Source organism: Drosophila virilis, chromosome 4 (genome assembly GCF_030788295.1).
Source record: "Drosophila virilis strain 15010-1051.87 chromosome 4, Dvir_AGI_RSII-ME, whole genome shotgun sequence".
NCBI classification, from domain to species: Eukaryota; Metazoa; Arthropoda; class Insecta; order Diptera; family Drosophilidae; genus Drosophila; species Drosophila virilis.
Window position 1 is genome coordinate 7,938,784 of NC_091546.1, and position 27,658 is coordinate 7,966,441.

Genomic DNA, 27,658 nt, shown 5'->3' on the forward strand with positions numbered 1-27,658 from the left:
ACATATATTTTTATATACATACAGACATTCCTACAAACATAATTACATGCACACATACATATTAACATTCATAATACAAATAAACGTACGCACATCTTCATAAGCCCGCGTTAATACACACATGCATACAAACAAACAACTTTGGTTATGTACATACATACAAACATACACATAGATGCACACATACATACATACATACATACATAAGCACGTACGAACACACTTAACGCGTACATACATACATACACACATACATACACACACATACATACATACATATATACATACATAAACACCCACATACAGACACACATACACACACATACATACACACACATACATACACACTCATACATACATACACATACATACACACTCATACATACACACATATACATACACACACATACATACATATATACATACATAAACACCTACATACATACAAACATACAAACATACATACATCTACATATCTACACATACATGCATGCATACATACATACACATGTATACATACATACACATGTATACATACATACATACATACATACACACATGTACAAGCACATACATACATTCACAAATATCTGATTAATTTGAAACTGTAGAGTGACAAAATTTCGTACCCTTTCTCCTTTACCACAAAGGATAATTACAGTCTCAATTTCAGCTTCGTATATTTTATGGTTTGTCAGTCAGTCAGTTAACCAGAAAAAACTGTTTTATGTATGGAGCTATATTATTTTCTTGTAGTCTAGACCAAACCAATAATTATTTGTAACCAGATATTCATGATTCTTACATTTTGCATTTCCATTTTTCAACAAAGTAATTAAATTCCATTTAGTTAAGGCGCATAAATTTGTTATTTATTTAATTTCTAGCTCAGTTTACTTAAAAAAGAGAATTGAAAAAGGCGTTATTTAGCTCATTTATATATAGAATATGATGATGTTTAAGGCTAATGATTGGAAGAATAATTCGCATGTAGATCCACGATTGTTCAGAAACATTAAAATGATAGATAAATGAAGAAGAACAAGAAATATGTTATGAGCATGAGGGTCTTGGTCATATAATTGTATAAAATCTGCTTACAGGCTATAAGGCAACCCGATTTGTATGTATATGTATATGTGTGTGTATGTGTGTGTGTGTGTGTTTGCACTTGGTACATTTAACAATTATAATTTTAATTTTATATAGATAGAGAGAGAGAAAACAATTTACACAATGCACATGGCCGGAACAGATGAATGCCAGGACACAGGAACCTACTTACAATTTCTATCGACATCCAATGAACTAGAAAATATAGATTTCACAATCTTTACATAATAATAGTTTATAAACTCGTTAATAAATTCATAGTGTTGCACAATGTTTTATGATGATAATCAGATCTCTGAGACATGCTTGAGCCGTTTTCATGGGTGTGTGTGCGGGTGTGTGGCTGGGTGTGTTTGTTTGTTGTTGTTTTGTTTGTTTTTTTTTCTTATCTGGGCACGACATGATCTATTTGTATGAGGACCCTAGGCGTTGCGACTGCTACTTGGGGGATCAGCTTTCGTCCTAAAGTCTGACCCTGACTATTGCTTTGGCGTACAAATGGCGCACTAGTTAAGATCCATTAGATCGATTATCATTATCTGTCACAAGTTGCAGCAGCTGCGCGACAAAAGTCGCTAGAGAGCAGCGTCAAAAAATTCCCATACGTCAATTCTACACTAGAAATCCTTGTCCCAGCCGCTGACATCATCTGGTGGTGGTCCCTCCGGATCGGGCGGATAGTCATCAAAATTGGTCGTGTCCACAACGCTCTTCACGTTGGGCTTTATGGGCGGTTCCAGTGAACGATTCTGCAGACCCCACCAATAGAAGCCATCGAACCATCTAAAATATAAAGTAAGCGTGGAATTAATGCCTGACTGACGACGGAGGGTTTGATCTCACAGATAATCTACTCACTTATGCTTCTGTATTTCGCTAATGCCGCCGCGTTGATAGCCCAAACGCTCGGCGGGATTATCGCGACACAGTTTCTTGATCAAATTGCTGGCATTGCGTGTTATGTTACGCGGAAATTCGATGGCATCAATGCCCTTAAGTATTATATTATAAGTGCGCATCGGATCCGAGCCCGTAAAAGGTGGAGTTCCTATAATAAATTAAGATATAATATAAGCCTCTATAGATCTCTCCTCCTCTTCCTCTCCCTCTCGACTCACCCGTGAGCAGCTCAAACATGAGCACGCCGAGCGACCAGTAATCGGCGCTTATGTCATGGCCACGATTCAATATCACCTCGGGCGCCACATACTCGGGCGTGCCACAGAAAGTCCACGTTTTACGGCCCGTTTGCAGTTTCTTGGCAAAGCCAAAGTCCACCAGTTTCACGTAGCCCTTCTCGTCGAGCAGCAGATTCTCCGGCTTCAGATCCCTGTAGATAATGTTGCGCGAGTGCAAATAGTCAAAGGCCTCCACCACGCAGGCCGTGTAGAATCTAGTGGTGGCATCGTCAAAGTTGCCCTTGTCGCGCAATATGGTCCAGAGCTCACCGCCCAGGCAGCTCTCCATCAGCATGTACAGATATTTTTTGTCCTTGAAGGTCTTGAACAGCTTAACAATGAACTGGCAATTGGCCTCGCCCATGATCTCCTTCTCGGACATGATGTGCTGCTGCTGGCGCGTCTCCACAATCTGTGACTTCTTCATCTGCTTGAGGGCGAAGGAGCGCGAGCTGTCGCCATTGGTTTGCACTAGTTCCACGCGCCCAAAGCCGCCCACACCCAATGTGGCAATCACACGCAGATCTGTGAGGTTAATGTCGCGGAACTCCTCGTTGATCCTGACGGAAAACAGCAAATAGAGAGGTTGGGCTAAAGATCTGCAAGAGTTTGATTCCCAGGAAAAGCTTACTTTCTACGCTCCATGGCACCCTCGTCGTCATAGCGATGCTTGATCTCGTCCAGACTTGATATCAGCTGATTGAACGTCTCACGATCAATGACCAAACAGCTCACGCCTTCGGGAGACTCACAAATGATGTTGGCCGTGCGTAGATCATCCCTGGAAAGTAAGGAGTTTATCAATGCAAGAAGTTATCCCAGGTTTCATTTCCTTCACTTACCCTTGAAGCGCCTTCTCTCCAAAGAAATCACCCTTGCCCAGCATGCGTATGAATTTCTCCTCCTGTGTATCCGGCTGCTTGATAGTCACACGCACCTTGCCCTTGGAGATGATGAAGAAGGTATCACCGCGTGCCCCCTGGCGCACAATGTAATCACCTCGCTGATAGTGCGTCTCCTCAAGCACATCGGAGATTTTGATCAGGGTATCCTCTGGCAAATCCTTGAAAATGGGCACGCTGCAAATATAGGGCAAACAAAGGATCCAGGTGAGTTGTGGCATTGTATTGGAGTAATAGTTATTCTTAATAGCCTCGTAGAGGGTATTACAATTTTGTCATGGAACTTGTAACGTATAAAACAAGACATCTCCGACCTCATAAAGTATATATATTTGTGGATATATAATTTATACCTAGCTCCTTACATATTCGGAAGACTACTCTTCTACTCTGTCTTTCGGTAAATGGAATTGAAATGAAATATTTCAACCCATTGAGCTAGGCGAGAAAATATCTATTACAAAAGTTAGAAAGGCCAGATAATTCCCAAGGGAGTTAGAAAAATTTGCCATTGAATACGTGTTTAATTAACCAGGAACAAAGAAAATATATATCACATTGGTTTTGAGTTTCGCATACTTGGAGTTTAATTGCTATTATTATTTCAGTTCATGGATTATTCCACAAGTACGCGTCAATATTCGTGTAATTTTTGGTGCGTTTCATAAAAACTGGACTCATCAATTTGATGATTTTACCTTCCCAGGGCAAACTTGTGACTTTCCTAACTTAGCTCGTGAGCTTAATCTCCATCTTCGCCACAATCTCAATCTAAATACACGCCCTCCACTGAAATGCACTTTCATTTTCATTTGGTGTAATGCATTTGGGGTTTTTTCTTTATTTTCATTTTTGCGCAATTTCATGCTTCAAAATTTCGAATGGAGCTCTTTTAATGACAGTCATATCATAAGGTGAAAACAGGGGTGGGGGGAGGGGGAAACAGTTTTTGAAGGCGCCGGCTGTCTACCCTGCAAAATGAGATTAATTTGTCGGTCACTCACGGCGCCAGCTCTGGCAGAGATCAGTGTGGAACGGCGTTTGCGGTCGGTGGTGCGATCGGTGGTGCGATCGGTGGTGCGGTCGGTGGTGCGCTGTGGCCTTAAACTGGTTGCCAACTTGTGCATTTGATGGCAAAGAAAAGAAAAAATTTCTATGCGTTCGTTGGCCGCACGATCGCAGTTGTTGTCCGTCCGTTCCTCAGGACCGCCCGCCCGCCCGCCGGCCCGTCTGCCCCACTGTCTGACCATTTTGAGCAGTGCACGTCATCGTAATAGACGTATATGAGACGCCCATGACCATGACGACGACAGCGAAGTCGTCTGATGCTGTTTGCCCATTTGATGAAGAGAAAGTTGCGCAAAAACAAAAAACAACAACCAAGCACAGACACACAAAAAAAAAAAATCCTTAAGCCAAGCGTTATTTTTTTTTTACCACTTACTTGTAATGGCCAAATATAAAAAAAAAAAATAGTACGACATGGCGGAATTGATATAATTAAGTGCAAATGCACGTTAATTGCATGCGGCAGCAAATCGCAGCGATTCATTAAAAATGCTCAACAAAATTGTTCGAAATTGCAGCCAAAGAAATCATAAAAAAAAAAAAAACACCTTATCTATGGGCAGTTTAATCTGCGTACATACCTCTTGAGGAAATCCGTGTACTCCGCCTGGCGGATGAGGCCCGTGCGCATCATGATCGTCTGGAAGCATTGACGCTCGATCGCCCACAGATTGCACTCGGTGATCGCGGTAATTGTCGCCGTCCTCTGGCAATTGTACAAAATGGCCAGCTCGCCCAATACCTTGGCGCCGGAGAGCGTCGAAAGATATTTGCCCTCGCGTGAGACCTCCACGCGTCCATCTGAAGTAATAAAAAGCGGTTGATCGATTGATTAAACAAGAATTGAAATGGGAGAGAAGTTCTGAATTGATAGCATAAACAATTAGATGGCGAAATATGGGAAAGTAAAAGAAAACTATGAAAGCAAACAAATGTATTTGTCATGGAAATTAAAGACAGCGGCTCAATTATTCAATAACTCTCAATTAACCGCATTCTACACGATGCCTTGAACAACTTTAAAGAGGCGAAAGCTATAAAAATAAACCAAACAAAAGCAATGGGTGTTTTAAAAAGTTCTTTTTAGCAAACTCTAAATATCCAAATTGTTCTCAATTCTTGGTTGGATAACAAAAGATCAGAGAATACTAAATTGATTTCTTAATTTCATAATTTGTTTTCTAGGCACTCAGTTCATGAACCGTTTGGGAATTACAAAAGCACATCAATTAAAATAATAGAGTTTCAGATATATTAAAGTTCTAGTTATGGAAGTTTCTTCTTCTTTCGTAGCAATTTAACCTGAATATTATTATTGTTATATTCATAATTTTCAGCGACATGAACCATTTGGGAATTATAAAAGCATATAAAATTCAACCTAAGGCCGATGAATATTTGATGTATACTTTCTGTATATTACATATTTCAGTTATATATTTAAATAGGAAGTGAAGTTTCTCTGGTCTTTCTCTTAGTTTTCGGAATAGAAAGTTTGGACATTTGCAATGTCAGATCTTATTGACCAGAACTTTGGTATCTCCATGCGATACTCATGTCTCCCATCATCCCTTGATGATGACAGCCTTGTGAGTAACCCTTACCACTGGCAACATCCTCATCCGGAGCGGTTGTCGACTGCTCCTTGAGATTCCCGGTGCGACGTCGTCGCGCATATGTGTGCACAGGCACAATGAGGCGTGGCCGTGGTATGCAGAAGCCCTCGCCATTGAGATCCTTTGAGCTGCCATTGCTGCTGGCCGCGGGCGAGATATGACGTTGCTGCTGCTTCTCAGGCTGCCTTACCACCACCGGCTCCGTGACGTTCGCCTCCGCCGCCGCATCCACCTCCGCCTCCAGTTGTAAGCCCCGCAGCGCCTGCTCCAAGCTGTGACGTCTCGCAGCTGGCATTTCCGCTGTTCGCGCTGTGGCACGGCAAAAGGAGGCGGAGTGGTTGGGCATGCGGATGGTGGCATAACGCTGGACGCTCGTCTGCGATCTGCTAAGCGGCTTGAAGGTGCGCTGCTTTGTGGAGGTGGTGTTGGGTGGTGCCGGCGGTGGATCTGTGGGTGGTGGCATCAGGCGTAACGGCTGCTGGCAGATGACACGCTCCGGCTGCCGATCCTCAGCGGCCGAGGAGAATGTGGAGTAGGCGGAGGAACTGTTGCTGTGCGGGAGAGGCTTCGATTTGGGTGCACGCAGCGTCACATAACTGGGCGGCGGATGCTGCAGCATCGTTTGGGAGCGACGCAGCGAGGGCGGCTTCACGGACACCTGCTGTCGTGGGCGCGGCACGCGCTGACGCTCCGTCGGATCCAGCACATAGTGATTGACGGCGGAAGCTGCCGGCGCGGGCGTCGCTTTTAGTTTGTTGTTCACCTGCGCCGGCACCCGCTGCTGCTGCTGCTGCTGCTGCTGCTGCTCCAGTTCCAGCTCGTGCTCCTCATCCTCAGCCACCCAGCCGTTGTGCAGCTGCTGCTGCTGATGATGCTGCAGCGCCGAGGGTCTGTAGCCATTCAGCTCCTTGATGGCACTCACAATGCGCTTATCCTGCGCCTGCTGCTCCAGCTGCCGTATGCTCTCCAGCGTCATTTGATACTTGCTCAGCGCCGAGATGCCATCGAGCAGAAAACTGCTGCTGCTGCCGGCATTGCTCGGCTGCCGGCTGAGCTTGTTCGCCTGCGCTGGCGCAGTTCGAGCCGCTTGAGACGTGGGCGCACGATGATGCTGATGATGGGCCTGCAGCCAGTTGGCCTCGTAGAGGGCGCCCATGGCGCTGTCGCTGTCCAGCGAGAGGCTCGCGTCGACGGCTTTGCCCGGATAATGTTTGATTTTCATGTCGTTTAGCAATTTTCTTGATTTTTCTTTGTTCTTTTTTGCGATTTGCTTTCAGTTTAGCCCAAAAATTTCACTGGCCAGGCGCTGACGTGATTTGTTTTGTTAGTTAAAAGACGCGACTTGGTTTTACTTGTACATGTTGCTGTTGTTGCAGTTGCTGTTGTTGTTGTTGTTGTTGTTGTTGTTGTTATTGTTTGTTGTCTTTTCATAACCAAGCCATGAAATTCGCGCTTGGAATTTTGACGAGTCAGTGGACGCCAAAAACAAAATGTGGACAGACCCCCCTAATTGTATTTGGTTTTCTATTATTTATATTACCAAAGCGATTTGTTGCCGATGTTGTAAACTTTCCAAGCTTGTTGCTTGCCTCACGTGCATACATACACATACACATACAGGGCATACACACAAATATATATATATGTATATAAACAAAAGGTAAGGTAACATTTCGACTTTGCAAATGCCGCGAAAGCCAAACGTGCTGCAAAATCAAACTCAAGTCGCAGTTAAACTTAAACCAAACCCAACTCGGAGCAACAGTTGTGCAAATATTTACAGACAGCATTGCTTGCCTTTGTCTATATGTCCATAAAGTTAAGAGCTATACGTATATGAATTAATAACAATTAGACTTTGGTGTAAATTATTTTGCTGCAATTTGAATAAGCGTGTGAATGAATGAGTCGCGACTTTGCGACTGCACGCAGTTTATTCATTGGGAATTGCCCCAAAAGCGTCAATTACTATGAAAAATGATTATTATGAATGAATAGGGGCTCAAAATGGGCTAGAGCACACGAAATATGACGCGGCTGACGACAGGCAACAGGTAAACAACAACAACAAGGTAATGAGCTCTGGCTAATTATGTAGTCTCCAGCTGATCGAATTGAGCAAAAACATGGATCGTGAGTAATCGCCGAGTATGAAATATGCATTATGCAAATGTGCAAATGTTTTCACTCGATTAATCAAAAAATATGCACTCAGCAGAACTGATCCGTGGAAGAAAACATAAAAGCAGAAGCATTGCTATGAAAAGTAAAACTGATCAATGAAGATCACTAATCAAATATATAATACAGACAATTCCAATTAGAGTTATTATTTGGCAACAGCTAATCATAACAGGCCAATCAACTTGTGGAGCAATTCATGAAGGTTAACTGATCAGTGATCATGCTTATTTAATGATCAAATTAAATCAAACCGCAAACAGTGGACGTTGCGAAATCAAAGCTAATAGATTTCCCATCTACAAGAGCTAACCGATCAGTGATCAGCACAAGATCATCTGTTCACAAAGCTATAAAGAACGTGGGCATTATCAAACCAAACAGCTGGGCAGCTTTTTGACAAGTGGGACGTAACTAATCGTATGCAAGCTATTTGTGATGCCTGCATTAGGCGGGGGAAAAACAAAAAGAAATTTAACAATTGTTATTGTTGTGCCAAGAAAATCGTTGAATAAATGCAAACTTTGCTTTCCAACACAAATGCACAGTCATGCATCTGCGGGCTCTTTGATTAATGGCCTGGTTTGACTAGGAACATGCATATTGCATTTACTGAAGAACGAAGCTGGGCTATTTAAAAACTCATTTTAAAAACAATAAGCGCTTTAGAAGTTATGTTTAAGCAATAAAAAAACGATCAATGAATGCCACACAGTAAAGAGCTTTCTTTGATTTAAAACATTTACGTTTAGCAAAAATCAATTCGAGGTAGGAATTCCCCCGACTGATCACTTCGGGAAAGCCCAACACAAATCTCACTGACGTACCTATAGATCAGTGATCATTGTTAGGCCTAATGCTCATCAATAAACAAGTGCAACAAGAGTGTAGCACTAGAATCCGCTAGTGATAATTTGGTGATCACATCAGGAAAATGAATCGAGTTTAAGTAGCAGCTGATTAGTGATCATTAGCTAAGCTTACGGCTTGGGAAAACCCAACACTCAAGTACCTATAGATCAGTAATTATTACTAGGTCTAATGCTCATCAACAAACAATTCCGATAAGAGTCTAAACTAGAATCCCCTGGTGATCATTCTAATCAAGAAGAACTGAGCTTAAATGAAAAACAAACCGAGTTTAAGTAGCCGCTGATCAGTGATCATTAGCTAAGCCCGAGACTTAGAGTATTGTTAGGCCTAATGCTGAAGAAAAAAGAACTGCAATAGGAGTCTACAACTAGATTACCCCAGTGAACATTTGCTGATCATTCTTAGCAACACGAGCTCAGCGTGAAGGGAAAAGAAAACAAGTTGAAGTAGCAGCTGATCAGCGATCATTAAGCCTACGGCTTCTGTAGAAGCCTATTGAAACGGTGAAGATCATCAATAAAAAAGTCTTTCATTTAAACCTACAGAAAGAAACACACTTTTTTCGCTTTGTATGCTACTCAAGCCGAAGTTTACGCATTTATATTTACTTTCAAGGTGCTCTAAAAAAATAATAATAAATGTCACATTACCATTTAACCCACAAAACGTTGATCAACACAACAAAAGCTGACAAATGGGAGTTACCCAGGCAATTACGTGATTGCTTTTGGCCAGACCACAAACAATGACTGAAAAGATAACCAACTACCGAGCACAGTTCACCTTCATTTCACTTCACTTCGCTTCATTCACATCATCGATCAGTAAACAAATAACAAATTTTTCTCAAATTGTCTGTTATTTTTTTTTGCACTCGGTATTTGCGTAACATGACCAAAAATACATTGTGCCGAATGAATGGAAATGTAAATACACGAATCGCTTATCAGGACGTGTCAGAGACACAACCTCGTGCCGCAGCTCTGCAGCTGATAAGACGGAAGCGGCGGCAACTGGCATCGATAATGGGTCACACAGCTGCCGCGGAGCCGCAGAAAGACTCAATTTGCAAGCAATGGAAATTTTATACTATGTTGTCTACAACAAGTTTGCAAATTGAAAGGCGCCGCCAAAGGGGGCAGAGTTCAAAAGGTTTGGCATAGAGAGCGAGAGAGAGGTTGGGGGGAGTGTGTTCGCCAATGCGGAAATCCGTCACGCAGTGTTGAACAACTTGAAAAAAAAAAGAAAAAGAAAAACAAATAGTTAGCAAACAGCAAATGCAGCTGGCCAAAAGATTTTGCAATGGACGCGAGTTGGCTTAAACGAAACGGCTGAAACGGGCAAGGTCAACAAGTTGGCTAAGCCAGCAGCTCAGTCTGCGTCTCTCCCTCTCTCTGTCTCTCACTCTGTCTCTGTCTCGGCTTGTCGTCTGTGATTTGAATACAATCGCAAGAATTTTGCAAAAGCCGTTTCAGCCATTTCAGCGGCTTAACATTTGGCTTTTGAGCTGCGGCTATTTATAAACGTAACGGAGTTTGAACCAGCGCCCAGTCTCTCGACGACCAGCCTCAATTAAACTAGATGGCTTTTCGGCCACAGTCACAGGCAGCTGCTTATGTGCCAAGGGCAAGAGCTCCATAATATTTCGTTCACTTGATTTCTTCGCATTGCCTGACAGTCTACAATTACATACAACACCATACAACAAAAACAAAAGAAGAAAAACAAAAACTACAAAAAAAAAATTATAATAAAAACCTTTTTATTACCTGCCCTCATTCGTTTCTAGCCCCTTTCCGCTGCCTGTCAAAGTCAACATTAAAAATTCCACTGGCTTAGTCACCTTTTTTTTTTAACCTGGCCGCGTTTTCCATACATTTTTTTCATCTTCTTTTTCGCTTGTAAATTATAATAATAAATATTTATAACTTCGTTTGTTTGTCTATGCCAATAAAGAAAGTTCAAATTGATTGACATTTTCAGGTAGTACGAGAGCATGTCTGGGATCTTAAGTTCATATATCGTGGATATATACATTTTAGATTGTAGTCAAACCAGAATCACCCAGCACCAAAATCATCGTGAGCTCATTAGCAACAACAATTTATCTGTTTTATTTGGCTTCAAGAACTGCGAATCGAACAATGAATAGGGACAATTTGGAACTGGTATTTGTTATGACAAATGATATTTGTTTACCGGTTGTAGCGCATAATTTGTAGGTCTATATACACATATATATCTAAATATATATATTTATTGTGTTTTTATTAATATGATTATCCAGCCAATTTATATATATAATATATTTCTATGACAATGCCTTATATGATTCACACAGTAAATGGGGATTTTATTTGTCAACTCTCATTTTCACTTTCGTAAATAAGTCGCTAATTAAAATCACTTGACAAAAAACGCGTGATTTCAATTTTTAAAAGTGAAAATCAATTCCATTTGTTTCTACTACATAATATTCCCAGATTCCTAGCTTTGATGTCAACAATCTGCTTTTTAGATTTTGCAAAGATTCCTTAGCGTTTAGAGAATCCCTAAAAATAATGTCTTTAATGATAATAAATGCATGCTAAATTATTCAGCCCAAGCCGCAAATTTTGTGTTTGGTCTCGGAAAGAATGTATCTGATATATATATATTATGATACCCGATACACGAACTTGTAAGAGCTAACGACAATTTCTGCGTCAGTTCATGTAATTGTGAGCACTTGAAATCGTATTGAAACCACAAAAATTAATTCCACGAAAAAGGTATCATTACATGAATTAGAGACAGAAATTCATGAAATATCATGTATAATTGATCAAAGTAATATTTTCTGGCTATAATTGAACACTTGATCAAGATAAATATGCACATTTTCGAATTATGTAAGGCATCAATAAAAGCAAAGGCTATATAGTTACAATTTCAGTTTATCATTCCAACCAAGCCCTGTTATGCTCCATCTAGCTCATGTTAAGTTTGATCAGTGAAATTCAATTACAGATCATTGGCTGGTGGATCGCTAAAAACACCCTCTAATAACCCCGCTGATAAGATTACGTTTTATGGCCTGGAAATGCCCAATTGATATGTCGATCAGCAGATCGCATTTGATCACAAACCAAGCAAGATATATTTACTTATATATACTTGGCCTCCAGTCAAATAGCTGCCCATTTCCACATTATCCACATTATCCGCTCATTTTCTTATAGTTATGATCATCAAATTGTAGCTCGAAGCTTGAAGCTGGCAAGTTACTTAATCATTCGACAGAAAAGCGCTGCTCATTCAGCATATCGCATAGTTCCATAGAAACTTGTCTGCCTTCGGAGGCGCTGGAAAAGTGAGAGTTTCCCCCCCCCTGACAAGCCCACGTATCAGATTAATGAACGCAGTTCCCCTCCAGCTAAACGATCGCTTGAGACAAATGAGCTGCGCACTGAAGAAGTCAAATGGGCCACAAAGCAGAATCCGAACGTAGCAAAACGCATGAAATTAACACACTTTGTTGTCTGTGACTTTTTGTCGCTCTGCTCTTTGATACCCTATCAAAGTCGCTTTAGAGAGTATTTAAATTGGTTAGCTTGCTGCAAATGTCGCTTGGTGAAGTCCGGAGTCGACTGGAGCAGAATAATATATGATCTATCTGGCATGGGAAAAATCAGTCGAACAACCCTTTTTTTGTGTTTACTGAGTATACAGATTGGTTATCAGAATTGTCAGTTAAAAGGTAATCTTGATGTTCTTTTGTGGCACCTATCAGAGTCGGCTGGTTCAGAGCTCCATATGATATATCCGGCATGGCAACAATCAGCCGAAAACCGAGTTCTTGTATATCAAACTTTTTTCTTTTGCTTTTAATCATATCTAGACGAAGCTCGGCTGTCATGTTGCCAGTATCCTATAGAATGTTCTGTCTGAGTTCCATTTTATTGTTTTGTTTATGTCTGCGAGGGTATTGGATTTTTGGCACAGCACAGAAGGTAAACATTTTTGCGTTTTCTTTTTGTCATTTTTGGGTTTGGGTTGGGCTTTGCGATTGTCTTTGGCTTTCGCACGATTTCTAATTTTTCTTCCGCATTTCTTCAGAAAATAATGTGCTGCAATATCAGATTTTCTTATTATAATACTAAACATTCTTGCACGACTCTCCGCTGATGGGCTCTATATCAGACTGTGCATATATTATCTCGGCGTGTATATCAATTTAATTGTTGGTCAGCTTCGAGATATGGCTTCCCTTTTTTTTTTTTTTGCTGGTCGGTTCCCCTTTACCCTGTACCCCTTTTTTCAGGTTATTTTATATATACAAAAAGTATTTTTTGTCTACACTTTTTTCGGACCAATGACCGACAAAATACAAATGCGCCAAATGCGAGGGGGCAAGCGACATGAAACAAATAGCAACAGCAACTGTGAAAAACCACAAAAACCGGAATTCTTCAAGTGATCTTTTCGTTCAATCGACACAAAAATGAAAAAAAAATGAAAAAAAAAAAAAAAAAACTAAAAAATAAAAAGTACATATAAAGAGCAATTGTACTGTAACTCCAGTTCCCCTTCCGCTCGACCTCTCTGGCTTCTTGCTCTGTGTCTCTTAGGCACGCCCACGAAATGCAACAGGAGTTGGGTACGTTTTTTTTCTTCTTTTTTACACTTTCACTTTTGTATTTTTTTTTTTTTTGTTACTTTACAGAATTCTTGGGGCCAACAGCAATTCGTAGAAACCGCATGGCTTGTCGCTGGCTATTCTACATAATTTCTGGTTTATAGCCGGGTTTCGATTTGGTTTTGTAAACAACACATGGGAAAATTGGTTCGTTCGCCTCTCGTTGATTTTAGAATGGGGCGCACGAACAACAACAACAACAACAACAACAACAACGGCAACAACGGCAACAACAGAAATTGTTTATGTATTTATGTAATTGTCTTGTTGAAAATAGCGCAAAAACATAAAAATAAAACGTGTTAAAGGCATTGTTATTGTCGGTATGTGTCTGTTATGTCTAGCTATACGTAAGTTAGATTGTATGTGAGCATGTGCTTGAGTATTGGTATTATTTCTTCTACTTTTAATGCCCCTCTTTATGTGGGCTGCGCTTGTTGTTGTAATATTCCACGCGCGACGAAGCGTGCACACAATATGCAAAAACAAAAGCTGCAAAAGTAAACGATAAACGACGAGCACGAATCACGCACGAAAACGAAACACGAGTTGTTTTTCTTATTTTTTTTTGTTGTTGTAGTTGTAGTTGTAATGTGCAGGCCGAGCGCGCATGCGCCTCGCACGTTTACTTGCTACGCTGGCTGCTGAACGAATGATTTCGGTTGTGCTTCGAACAGCTTGCGCGTGCGAGCGTGAGAGCGAGAGTCGGACGTGAGAGTGTATTTGGGATGTGAAAGAGATCGGCAGCAGCAGCAGCTCAGCTGAGCGACGCGATCAGTCTGTGTGCGGGTGAGAGACACATTTTGCAAAAAACGTGTGCGCGAATGTTGAGAGCGACTAACGTTAGCACACACACATACACACACACACGCACGCACATGCACATGCAGGTAAAGCGTAAACGCTAACAAGTGCGTTGGTTAGGTTAGACAAGGTCGATTTCCTGATCTGCTACACATGCATAACTGGTACGCTACGTATGTATATATTCCATGATAAGTTGTTCAACGAGACACACCTATGACATATAAGTTATTTTTGCTTACTTAACGTAAACAATTTATTATCGTTATAAAAAATAAACTAAAAAGTACATTTGCACATACATTTGTTTGCTGGCAAACAACACGACGTGCCATATTTTGTTGTGTGACCAGTAAATAAAAAGAATTGTAAATGCAGATAGTTGCCTGAAATGCTGATTGTGACTTAAAACTCAAAGCTTAGCTCATTTCAAAATAAATCATTTTAAATCAATTTCTACTATTTGCCGTGATACTTAAATAGGCATGTCTTGATCACTTTCAATTTATGCCACTTAATGAATTCCTTATCACAATGTTTCATGTACGTAAATGTACATGCCTTATCGCAGTTTTATAGACCTCACTTGTCACAGCCATGGGTACTGGGTTATCATAACCATTCATTCATTCAAATGAAGCGCACTCGATTCACTCACATGGCCGGCACTCATGAGTTTTGCACATCTGCTGCTACGATCATGTAAGATGAGAATTTTACTCGCACACACACTCTCTCTCTCTCTCTCTCTCTCTTTGTGAGTGTGTATTGTATATAACAGCTGCCGTGACATCTGTTGTTGTTTTTTTTTTTTTTTTTTGGCTCCCGAGAAACGGGTAGCGGGCCAGGAGCAGTCGAAGTTGGTGCAGCCGGCTTTCAAGTGCGGAGGTTGCACAGATTAAGGAAGCAACTGTCGGCGGCGTTGCATGATCATCGGCATTATTATCATCATAATGAATCATCATTTGGATTCAGTTTTTATGAGGAAGCGCACACAAGTTAACTTTCTTCTTCTTAACTTTGGCGCTTCATAGTCGAGTTTTCAATTTGTACATAATGCAATTAGCTTGTTGCTGACGCAACTAAAATGTTAAATTAAGTCGGCCACTAAATTAACACGAATCGCAACAACAAAAACCAATCCTAAACTCTAAATCCAAGCAAATTCAGACAATAGCGTGCAAATATTTAAAACAACAATTAGACACAAACACACCCCAAAAAAAAAAAAGAAGAAAAACAAGCAACAAGCTTGTAAGAATATTCCAGGCAATATTGCTAGGCAAGCAGATACCCTGTAGTCAGGTTTTGTGTAATCTGACAGGAAACCAAACACGTTCCTGAATAACTTGTTTTTTTTGGAGATCAAGGAATAATCCTTAAAGATTTTGTTTTGGTATGTCAGAGGAGTAAGGGGGAATGGTATACTACTTATACCTATCACAATAATTTTCTTTATTGCCGATATCTACAAGCTAATCACACCCAATTCGCATAGGCACAGGGTATTTGAAATGGAAAGGAAAATCGTAAAACTATATTTAGGAGCAGCTGCCCAACCGCTGACATTTCGCTGGTATGGCAAACTTGTGAACTTCTCGACGGGTTGTGTGGGTGCGACCGCGACGCATGCGCATTTCTGGGAGGGCACAGACAACCACAACCACAATCACAGCCACAACAACAACAGCGCCAACAGAATCGATGCCACAGCTGCGCGCGTGCAGACTGTGTGCTGCCAAAATAGGCGCTACTTATCTGCCACAACGAGTGGCACGATCGGGAGACAAAAACGTGGGCGTCCAACACAGACAGTTGCATAGGTCGGGTGAGCAGTGCAGTAAGCGGGGAATGAAAATAAATAATGCAGTCGTAGTCGCAATTGTGCAATTTTCTATTGCATACTTGTAGGCGCTGCGCGAAAGTGAAGCAAGATCAGGTGGGATACAATTTTGCATACTTAAGTGCGCCCAGGATTGATTAAATTTATAAAAGAAAACCCCTTTTTAAGCACACAATATTTTATAAAAAAAATAACATTTCAATAACATACCCATCTGAAGAATAATTGGCTGATGCTTCAGGAACATTGCGAATTTACAACAACATTTTTTCTTCACTTGTTTTATGAGTTTCACCAAAATTAAAACCATGGCGAAAAAAAGCGAACTTTCAATTTGGAAAAGATGTTAGATGTGTTGATTAAAAACAAAAAAAAATGTGTATAAATCAAAAGGAATGTTTAGGTTTGAAAGCTATTTGAATTTGATTCCGACTAATTTCATTTTGACTAGAGAAATTGTTTTATGTTCAGACAGCAAATCAATCTAGATCGAATCGGGAAAGTCTCACTGTGTGGGTATGAAAAACATGTATTTCATGAACTTGCTATTTAAATTGGGAGGAAATATCACTAAAAAACAAATATTTGTTCAGTGTATAATTTAGTTTCGTGAAAGATTGAGTTAAGAAAGAGTTAAGGAGAAATATATTATCGTAAATAGTACTTAAATTCTCATAAATAGCAATTTGTAATAAAAAACTTTGATGATTCGGGCAATGATCAAAATATTCCTTAAGATTATCCTTTAAGCGAAAAACTCAAGCCAACACTCTTCTATTCTAGTTTCTAAAGCCGCAGTACGATTCGAGAAATTGAATCGAGAAAATTATAGAAAATTGAGTCAATAAATATTGTAATGTTTTTAGGCTTAGGATAAGTGCCCATGATATATTATACAAAAGAAAACTTACCTTCCATAACGTATACAATGCTGCCGACATCTCCCTCCTTGATAATTAGATTTTTGGCTGGATATTTAACCGGATACATGCAATCGACAATTTCGCGTATTTGCGACAAGTCCAAGTTCTTCATGAAATCATTATCCAAAATGGCCGCTTTGATAAGTTCACGGGAACTGCAAATTGATAAATGCATAGATTCGGTTAACGATATATTCAATAAATTACGTTACGGCCATGTCAAATATGGTAGCAAACTGTCAATGGACACGTCCTAAAATGATCGGTCGTGCTCTTAACAACTATTCTGCACATTCGACGCTGACAAAGTCAAAAGGCCAATTAATTCCACAACTGACACATATAAATCGTTTTTTATCTGGTTCGCCAGTTTGGCTTACAACCAATACAACAAGTTGCTGTCATTGTGCGTAAAGAAAAAATATAGAAAAAAAACAAACGTTTGCTTGATATGAAATTAAAGCAAATTTGAAAATAAGACAGTAGGGAGAGGTAGGTTTTGGAGAGGGGGCCGAACTGCAGTCATGTGCCATGTTGCCAATACCTGTAAATGTCAAATGACTTTATCTGTCAACGAATTTGACAACGAACCAACCTGGCAGCCAGCCAGCCGGCAACTGTATCGACTTGGGCCGATTAATTAAAGCCCAACTCTTAATATCGGGCCTAACGCGCCTGTCGTCATTTCGGGGTGGCTCCAAACTGTGTGCACCCAATTTGTTAGCTCTGGCAATGTGGCGCATGCGCATAGCAACCAATTTGAAGCCACGATAGTGGATGATGAGTTCAGCTATGTGGGTTGTGGGATGGAGTGGGGGTTGCCAGCCAGCCAGCCAGCCCGGACCAGGCCAGGCCAGGCCAGGCCAACAGACAAGCTGCACTGCCTGTTTGGCAGGTAATCGCATATTTTTAGCACACACAAGACAACACTTACAATTAAAATATATAAAAAATTTAATAAACATACAAGCTACTCGATACGCGACAGTCACGCAGTTAACGGCGACGTTAAACTCCAAGTCGTACACTGCAAGAAATCTTGGACTACATCTCAAGAAACTTTGGAACAAAATAAACATTTCATGGAAAGTTAAACATTATTATAAATAAAGAGTGGAGATAAGGTATGTATTTTTCATAGTATCTGCTTTTACGAAGATAAGAAAATAATTGGGAACAGAGAAGAAAAGACATCATCTTGTTTTTCATACGATCGCCTCTTGACTAGTTTCAAAGAGATCTAAATAAAAATATTTAAAATTAACAAAAAAAAAAAATTATCCAAATTATCCTAAGCTAAATCGGAAGATCAAAATGATATACATTCTAAAAAAAAAAACACCTTAACATTCTGAATCATCAAGAAAAACTTCGCAGCTATAGAACCTAATCCATGATTTCTTAAAGTGTAATCGTCGTAGGTGCCAGTTGGTGTCGGTCGCCTAGGAAGCGACCAATTTAATTTCGCATGCTGCAAGCGTTTTTTTTTTTGTTTTTTTTTTTTGCGAAAGAAAAATGCGTATTAGATTTCAACGCCCCGACCAAAAAGTTTATTTGGGCACCCGAAACGGGTTCGAGTTTTAGAGTTCGATGTGGTGCGCGGCTGTGGCAACGATGCTATTGGTGCAACACCCGCGGCGCTATTCCAACGCCACAAGATGCAAAATACCCTAAGTTTAAAACGCTCGAAGAGTAGTTTAACTCTTAAAGTTAACATGTGGTAAGGTAGCAGTATCTATGAATAATCATAATAAAGATAAAGATAGTACTATAAATTTGATTTAATCCCTAACATTTTGGTTACGACTTGAATGCATTTGAAATACAATTTAACAATGTCCATCTCTAATGGAATCTTTGTACTTCGAAAGTTAAATATTCCCGCGACACTTATCTAATCTTAACTATTCTATAGTATGAGTTTGTGTTTAATAATCGATAACTTGTCTGAGCAAATCTCTTTGGTTTTAAGATCTGGAGTTACCAAATTTGGCATCTTTCAGTTCTTACAGCAACTTTTACTTGTTGTTAATAATTTTAACGAATTTTCGTTTAATTTAAGAAATTAAAAAATACGAAAATTTGTTTAGATTCTTTTATAAAAGATAATATTCCGATGTCCTGAAAATATTCTACACACATAAAACAAATAAATTGAATAGTTAATTTATTAAATAAAAATGTAACGCATTTTGAATATTCATATTGAAAAGAAAATCCCAATAAATATAGAAAACAGATGACTAGCTCAATTTACAGGGCGTGCATATAGTCGATCATTTAGTCTAGTTTTGGAGCATTTGTTATGCGTAAATTAGCATTCGCACAAGCAGCACAGCAGGCAGAAATGCATGTGGTGTGCAATTTGTGTAAGCCACGGTGGAGGCATTCGCTCGTTGGCTGCAAATGGTGTGGCAGGGTGCCACTTTCTGGTCATGCCACCGCGGGCGAGCCAAACAATTAATAGCTTCAATTAGACCTTTGGGGCGTGCTGGCAGCAAGTCAGCCAGTAAGGCAGCCAACGTTCCAGTTGTCTATCGGAAGCTATAACCATTTATATGACTATATTTGTGCGTAAATTTGATTTTATGTATGCCCAGGCATGCCAAGGCTGAGCTAGCATCAGACCCTGCCCCGCAGCCGCAAGCTGCACAACAAATAGACGCCAACGAGTCGGCGCTGCACCTTTTTCTCAGAGCCTCAAGCCTCCCAAGGCGCAAATCTCACAGTTTGAGAGTTTCAATTGCGGGTGCGTTCAATTATTTGAAGTTGACTTTTGCTTTCAGTCCAAATTGGCTGTGCAAATAGTTATTAGCGACAGCAGCAAAAGCAATTGGACAATCCACATAGACACACAACTCGAACCAAAGACCTGATGATATATGCGTACGTAATTTGAGATAATAAAGATAACTCGAGGTGTTTTGTAAGTTGCAAATTGTGTGTGGGCGTTAGTTTATGACTAGCTGTCCAATTGCATTTAACACCTGCAAGACAGTATTGCGTAATGTACGAAAAAAAAACGCAGTAACTAAAATAAGATCAAGTGATATTAAGAAGCACATTTATATTTATATAATTAACGCATTTAGTTAGAAAGCCCTACAATTAATTGTTTTATTTTATTTCAGTTCTAAGACATTTGTTATACAACACTGAGTTATTTTCTAGTCGCATGACTGTGGCTCTTCCTTATTCTTTCTATATTCCCACATATTCGCAGACCATGTCCAAAATCTGACAGCTAATTATCTGACATTTACGGCTTGAAATTGAAATTTTTAAAGATTTTTTAAAAACTTTGCAGTTATACCCAACTCGACATCTGCATAAAAAGTTTTCAACTGCAGGATTAAGCAGTCACATAGGCATGCAAATTTATCTGATTTTAATTGATAAAATGGTTTGAATATTGAATATTTAATTTGAATATTGATAAAATGGTCCCTTACATTTAATACAAATTCCGTAGCATACCTAAAAGGGTGGATGGAATTTATACAATTTCTATTACATGCATCAATCTCTCAGAACTGATCATATAAGACCAAGCTATTAGAATAAGTTGAATGGTCTTAATATGAGTTCAGTTTTGGTTTTTCTTTTAAAAACATTAAAATCAAATGAATAAGCTTTCTAATAAATAAATAAATTGTTAGAAATCTGCGCCTTATAACAAACAGCGCGTTAGGCAACAGAGACCTAAGATGGCGATAGGAAATGAAATTACATAGAAACAGCTTTTAAATGTTGGGAATGTCTTACTAAGTCTTAAAAGGGTACATATTCTTGTTCAACATCTGCCTGGCTTCTTAAATGCGACAATGTTAGAGATCTTAAGAACTCAATTTAGTCCGTAATAGACTACAAAAACTAATTACAGCCATAAATTGATTAATGCCAACCATAAAAATATTAAGGCTACACTTTCAGCAGCAATGGGAAATAGAAAGCGAGGAAATAGGTTTTTCGAACATCTTCTAGACAATTAAAATATAATAAAGACAACTATTAAAACAATCTAAAAATCTTGCTTTAAACTTGCCTTTGATTTGCAAAGTTTATTGTGATGGGAAAGACAAGTTCATCTTTATTATTGCTGTAAATATTTGATTATTTCGGCGATAAAAATTCGATTTTATGACTAAATGTCTTAGTTTGAGATTTGGATTTTGTATTTTTGTAGTAAATGGATATATGGTTCATATCGAATAGAATATGTTTCGATTTTTGATGAGCAAACTTTGCTCGAATATCTCTTTATAAATTAGAGTCCAGTAAAAAGTTTGGATAGTTTATGCATTGCGTAAAAGTTGATCAAGACTTTAGTTTTAATAACCAAGTGACTTTTGTGAACTTTAATTAATTGCAGCTCAATTATACAATTATAATAGGTTAGCTGTGCCCTACATTTACATAAGCTTTACTTTTGGCCATCTCTCGAGTGGCTTGCATAATGCGCTGTAGCAAGTTCTCATGCGACCCCCTGCGACAGACACGGCTGGAGCCGGCACAACTTTGCACAATTTGCTGGCATTATTTATTAGATGGCCCCGTCGAGAGCACTTGGAGAAGTGGGACTCAGAGTGGAGCTGCTAGCCGCAAGTAGAGGAGTCGAGTGCAACGTGGAGCGCCGGCGGCCTGCAACGCATTTGATTTATGCCACGCGAGTGTCAAAAAATGTCCTGTTGCACATACGCGTTGCCAACGGCTGCGGCTGCGGCATAGATTTTAGTCATAGATAGAGTGTACGCCGAATTGGTTAGCTGCCGCTGCCCCAACCGCAGGTCTCATTGAATTTTCGGCCATTAAAAGGCTGAATTGTTGACAACGCATTTGCAGTCGGATTTCAATTTGCAGCGATTTTCAATGATTGTGTCAGCAGTTCGCGATTGGCCACAAAATCGCATAAATTGCGTCCAGCTAACAAATTTGCGGCATTATTTAATGCCAAATGTAGATTTGTCACAGATAGACAAATATGTATATATGCGCATGCAAATGAATTAAAATAGTCGCCAAATTGCATTGTCGGCCTGCGAACACATGAATTGTAGTTTCTTAACAAGGTCAAGACGATCAATCGAGGACTAAACTCAAAGATTATCCCAATAATGAAAAATGTGAGTCTTTTTTTTCTTAGCATTAACCATTTGCTTGGCCAGCAGCTAAATAATATTCGAATCTGAGACATAAAACAGCACAAACATTGAAATCTTTAATTTTTTTTATATTAAGGTACAGACTTGATGTAGGTCTATCTAGTAAAACAAAGTCTCTTGAGGCAACTATATGAGGAGAAGCTAATAATCAAACTAAAGCTAATACCCTAGCTAGTTTTATAGCTTTTATAGCTATAAATCTATATTATCGAGTCTGCACGTAAAGTAAAATAGATGAGTGCAAGAAATATTTGTGTCTTCAGCAAATTATATGACATAAAACAAGCAACTGTTAATTTAATTTTAATTAAGGAACAACAAGAGGGGCTATCTGCGGCACGCCAACGTCTTAATACCCTAACAAGCACAGGAAAAAGTTAAGGTATCTTGAGCTATGGCCATATCGACTTGTCTGTTGCTATTGATCAACAATATATATACGTTATGAGGTCGGAGTTGTGTTCTTCTATGCGTTACACATTTCACTACAAAATTATAATACCCTTTGCAAGGGCATAAAATGTGAAGCCAGCCAAGAAACTTCAACTGTTTTACGAACTCCGTTCAGATAATGCCAGTTTGCTCAACTGGAACACACAAAATATGTTTATATCTAAATTTAGCTCAAAATTTCCACATCTTAACTCTGTCTAATTCCGTAACTAAGTATAATAGCTCGTTAATAGCTGCCAGACAAACCATCATTGACAGCCAATTGGGCGCGCGTGTCGTCTCCCAACAATCTGCAGGAAACATCTGAACGCAGAAAAACACAAAAAAAAAAAAAAAAACATATCACAAGAAAAACACAAAACTAAAAAATAAATATTTATGTTTTTTTTTTCGCTCTCACTGCAAACAAAGACGAAGAACGCAAACAAATTGGCGGCAAAACAAAAATGTATAAAAAACCAGTCCAGAACAGATGCAGTAAAAGTTCCAAAAAAAGCCAACGTCCAGACAACAGCCAAGTGTGAAAATTAATAAAGTCCAAAAGATCTGTACGGAAAAATGTACCCACGCATTTTCACAATTTTCACAAAATTTCCAATTGCCTTGACGTGGGCTTTGCGACTAGCTAATGAACTTTAGTACAAGATACAAGATACAAGATACATGAATACAATGTAAATACGAGATACAAGATATGAAATCTGTCAACAGCTGAAGGGTATACGCAGTTCGTTGTGCTATCAAGTTATTTGTTCTACCTTTCTTTTATTTTAGATGCAAAATTAATGATATTTTCAGCTAATTTTGGGGGGCGCTTTTTTTCTCTTCCGATCAAATGTTATAAAAAGAATTTGTTTAAAAACAAAATATATCAAAATGTTGCCACATGACGCAATTAAATTGTGTGCTAGCTGCCCATTTGGCACTGGCTTTATAGTAAATTATATATATATAGTATATATAATATAGATCTAGTATATATATAGTATATGACACTGTCGAAGGCCACTTTGATGATTTGTGGGCAGACTGGGGGACTGTGAACCCGCCGAACTGTCAGCACAATTTTGAATAAACGCATTTTGGGACAGTCGAAAGGCGCTGTTTCTATCGATTAAGATCGCCGCCGATGACGCTAATGATGATCATTATCGGCATCGGTATACGAGCTAAATATATATATATATATATATACTTTAATTATATTTAAATATATATTTTTATAATCTATAGCTAACTCTGTCTCCGTCTGGCTGGTAGAGCTGGCAGCCCTGATCTTTCACTCGCTGTAATCAGTATTGTTTCACATTTCAATATCAACCGAATATTCTGTATAATTCTTGATGGAAACCTACCTAAAAGTTTTCCCTCACGGCCGGAAATGTGAATTTTCGAGACACGTCACAGACAACAAAAATTAACGATAAGCTTTTCGAAATCAATTTTCCAGGAATGATTAATCTAAGTAATATTTCAAGGTTTGCTTGGGTGAGCATATAAATAAACATAAACATAAAAATACTCTTGTAAACATCTCAGATTTTGTACGCAAGGTTTTTCCCGAATTATTGTTCCTATGGGAGCTACAAATTGTATTACTTTAAAGGGTTGTGCATATATACGGAGGCTAACAATGCTAGTAAATGCAGATTCTGTTAAATATATCCAGAAAAACGATAAATCGTCCAGAGGTATATCCTACATGATATAATGAACAGATCCGTCAGTTTCAGATATATGTTATACCTGCAATAAGAAGACGAACGCCAGCGAAGCTTTATGATAATAGTTGAAACTGAGAGACTATGCAGTTTGCATAGAAACAGGTTGACGGAAATACAAACTGACTAGGAATATATATATATATTCCAGGACTTCTTCTTCTAGGCTAATTATCATAAAATCTACAAGCATTAGAAGCCGGAGCATGAGCCAAGCAAAACTCAATCTTGGAGCTCATTATTATCTTTTGCCCGACTAAGATTCAGGGAATTTCAAACAAACAGAATCTCAGACATTTGCCACTCACCGTTCATCCTTTTCGTATTTGGGAAAGCTGATGTGATCGAGCAGCACCGAGGATTCGCTTTGCGGCTCCGCCGAAATGCCCTGGGCACGTTGACGCTGAAACGTTTGGCCCGACTTGCGTGTGGCGCCCGTGGCAGTGGTGGGGCCAGCGCCAGAGCCGGAGCCATTGCCAGCGCCGGGCGAGGCGGCGCCGGCGCCCGCACAGCCGGCGGCGCTGCTGCGACTGAAGGGGAAGACGCTCTGGAATTTGTCCAGATGCGAGCGCAGTTCGGCAATTTCGTTATCCTTGAACTGTAGGGCACGCTGCATCTCCTGGATCTTCATCTCCTTGGCCTGTATGATCTGGAGGAAGCGTTCCTCCTGTGGCGTGGCCGCCACGTACGTATTGTTGCTCATCATGAGCGTGGCATCCACCATGCCCACCGGCGAGGGCGTGGCTGAGCCGCTGCCCGATATGCGCAATCCCTGCATTTGTTGTGCCAGCGCCAAGGAATTGGGCGGCTGCTGCTGCTGCTGCTGCTGCTGCTGGTGTGGCTGGGCGGTGGGTGAATGGCAGGCGCCGGGTATGGCAACGGGCTGACTGGTGGGCGTGGGCTGATACAGCACCGGAACGGGACTGCCGGAGGCGGTGTAAACGCCCTGCGTCTGCGCCTGCAACTGCTGCAATTGCTGGTAGCGCTGCTGCAGCTGCAACTCCTGCTGATGCAGCAGGCTGCGCGGATCTGTGTGCAGCTGCTGCGGCGTGCCCGATGGCGGCGTACCGTAGATCAGCGTATGGGTGAGCACGTCCGAATGGCAGGGCGGCCCCGGGGCGGGTATCAGGCGTAGACCCGCCGCTGTATGCTCCAGGCCGAGATAGCCAATGCTGTTCGCAGCGGGTAGCGTCACGATGCCGCTGCCGTTGTTGGCAAAGTTGATGTTGTTGTTGGCAAAGTTGTTGTTGCCGTTGTTGTTGTTGTTGTTGACGATGTTCACCAGACCCAGGTCGGGCTGAAACTGATAGTTGGCGTTCGGCTCCTGCTGCATACTGGCCGCTTTTCGCAAATTCGTATTCGAATTCGCTTTCGGCAACGGAATCGCAATCGCAAACGCTTTCGTGCGCCTCTGATCTTCGGCGCTGCTGTGGCGCCGATAGCGACGCTCTACACTGCTGCTGCTGGCGGGGCTGGTGGTGCTGGTGGTGCTAACGGCTGGTGGCGGGGGTGCTTGAGGGGCCGTTGGTGGCGGCGGCGGCAGCGTCTGCTCTCGGGTGCCGCTCTCTGGGCTGATGTCCGGTGGCTTGGCCTCGGTGTCGTCTCTGCTGATTAACGCTGGCTGCAGCTTTTGGTATTCGGCATAGACAGTGACGGGTGGTGCTGTGGTTGCGATTGGTGGTGCATTTGTGCTGCTACTGCTGCTGCTGCTGCACGGCTCATTTGTGCAGCTGTGCTGTTGTTGTTGTTGTTGTTGTTGTTGCTGCTGTTGTTGCTGGTGGCTGTTGCTGTTGTTGGCTGGCCGCTTGGTTGCGAAGCACAGCCGATCAAAGCAAAAACGCATCCAGGCGGCTTTCCAGAAGAACCGCCGCCACGTGGAATTTGCTCAGTTCGTTAAACGCACACCTACACACAGAACGAGAGAGAGAGAGAGCAAAAATGAGTTGTAGCTGGCAAAAAATGAATCTTATCGTCAGCTAATCAGCAGACATTCGAACTGATTTACAACAGTTGAGATTATGCGCACAATAATATTCACAATCAATTTATTGATTGACTTGTTCACAGTCAACCTCAACCCCACCCAAATTCAAGACAAACGCCTCCGCTTTAGACATGCCAAATGTCGGTCCACACAAATTAGCAGCGGTTAATTGTTGGCCCTAAAAAATTATTATCGTCATTAACATTTCGCTTAACGTACGCGTGCTTGACACAAAGATATCGTATTTTCATTTAAGATTGCAAAACATTTAACTAATGTATTAAAAAAAGTTTGGCATATTTATAAAGAAAAAATGTTGTTAGCGTGTACAATTAATTTGCAAGCCCATAATTTATTAAGCCGTATCGCTCTTAGATATTCGTGTCAGAAATCTATTTAAATAAGTAAAATATATATTATTAACTTATTTCATGGTTTGTTTAAATTAACACTATTTATTGATTTATCATAAAGGCAAGCGAGTACAAGAAATGTTGAAGCGTATTTTTTATTATTATACAGCTCAGACTTCCACTCACATTTGTATAGAATATGTGGCTTATTGATGCATAGATTTATCCCGTAATGGAAATGAAAACATGGACAGATATTGATAGTTGGAACTTTGACAAAACACTTGGTCGGGGGGGGATTATAGGTTAGATCTCGATTACAGTCAGTTTATTTTCTTGTTATAAAGAGACTGCTTTTAGGATTTAAAAAAAAAAATGTATAGAGAGCCCAAAATTAACCACATATGAGACTGAGCGAAATCGTAAAACACCAAACAATGAGAACATTTAAATGACTTTTCATTTATTTCAGAGCATGAGTTAATATGTCACATCACAGGTATGGTATAAAAATAATGGCCACGCTTCTTTATATAATACAAAACAATTGCAACTAAATGCCTAATACATTCTACGTCTTGTTAGAATAAGACTTCTTGCCTTCCATGCAATATGCTCAGTCTCTAGCTTAAGCCTCAACATTTCTTTCAAATATACCCCAGCGTGTCTTTCTAGTCCAGGGTATCCGTCTAGATATATATATTCACATTACATGACTGGGCGGCTTTTCGAATGTCTCTATCGCCCGTGGAGCCGCTCGACTATCGCCGCTAAACGACAGACACGCCTTAAGTCTTTTACGATAT

General features: G+C 40.3%; 1 protein-coding gene across 5 annotated transcripts in view; it reads right to left on the minus strand.

Moving 5' to 3' along the window:
* Positions 1-845: 845 nt before the first annotated feature.
* Positions 846-27,658, minus strand: part of for (cGMP-dependent protein kinase for) — a 44,199-nt gene continuing 17,386 nt past the window's right edge. For 3 of the 5 annotated variants that reach the window (XM_032438693.2, XM_032438694.2, XM_002052490.4), the window contains 8 exons: positions 24,824-26,420; positions 17,168-17,334; positions 4,843-5,062; positions 3,134-3,370; positions 2,923-3,072; positions 2,232-2,851; positions 1,972-2,161; positions 846-1,896 (listed from right to left, as the gene is read on the minus strand). In XM_032438693.2, the coding sequence (XP_032294584.1) occupies positions 1,731-1,896; positions 1,972-2,161; positions 2,232-2,851; positions 2,923-3,072; positions 3,134-3,370; positions 4,843-5,062; positions 17,168-17,334; positions 24,824-26,358 (3,285 nt within the window). In that variant the 5' untranslated portion in view covers positions 26,359-26,420 and the 3' untranslated portion in view covers positions 846-1,730. Of the gene's footprint in view, positions 1,897-1,971; positions 2,162-2,231; positions 2,852-2,922; positions 3,073-3,133; positions 3,371-4,842; positions 5,063-5,865; positions 7,257-14,013; positions 14,254-17,167; positions 17,335-24,823; positions 26,421-27,658 lie in introns of those variants that run through there. The other 2 variants (XM_032438696.2, XM_032438695.2) reach the window with 2 other exon arrangements.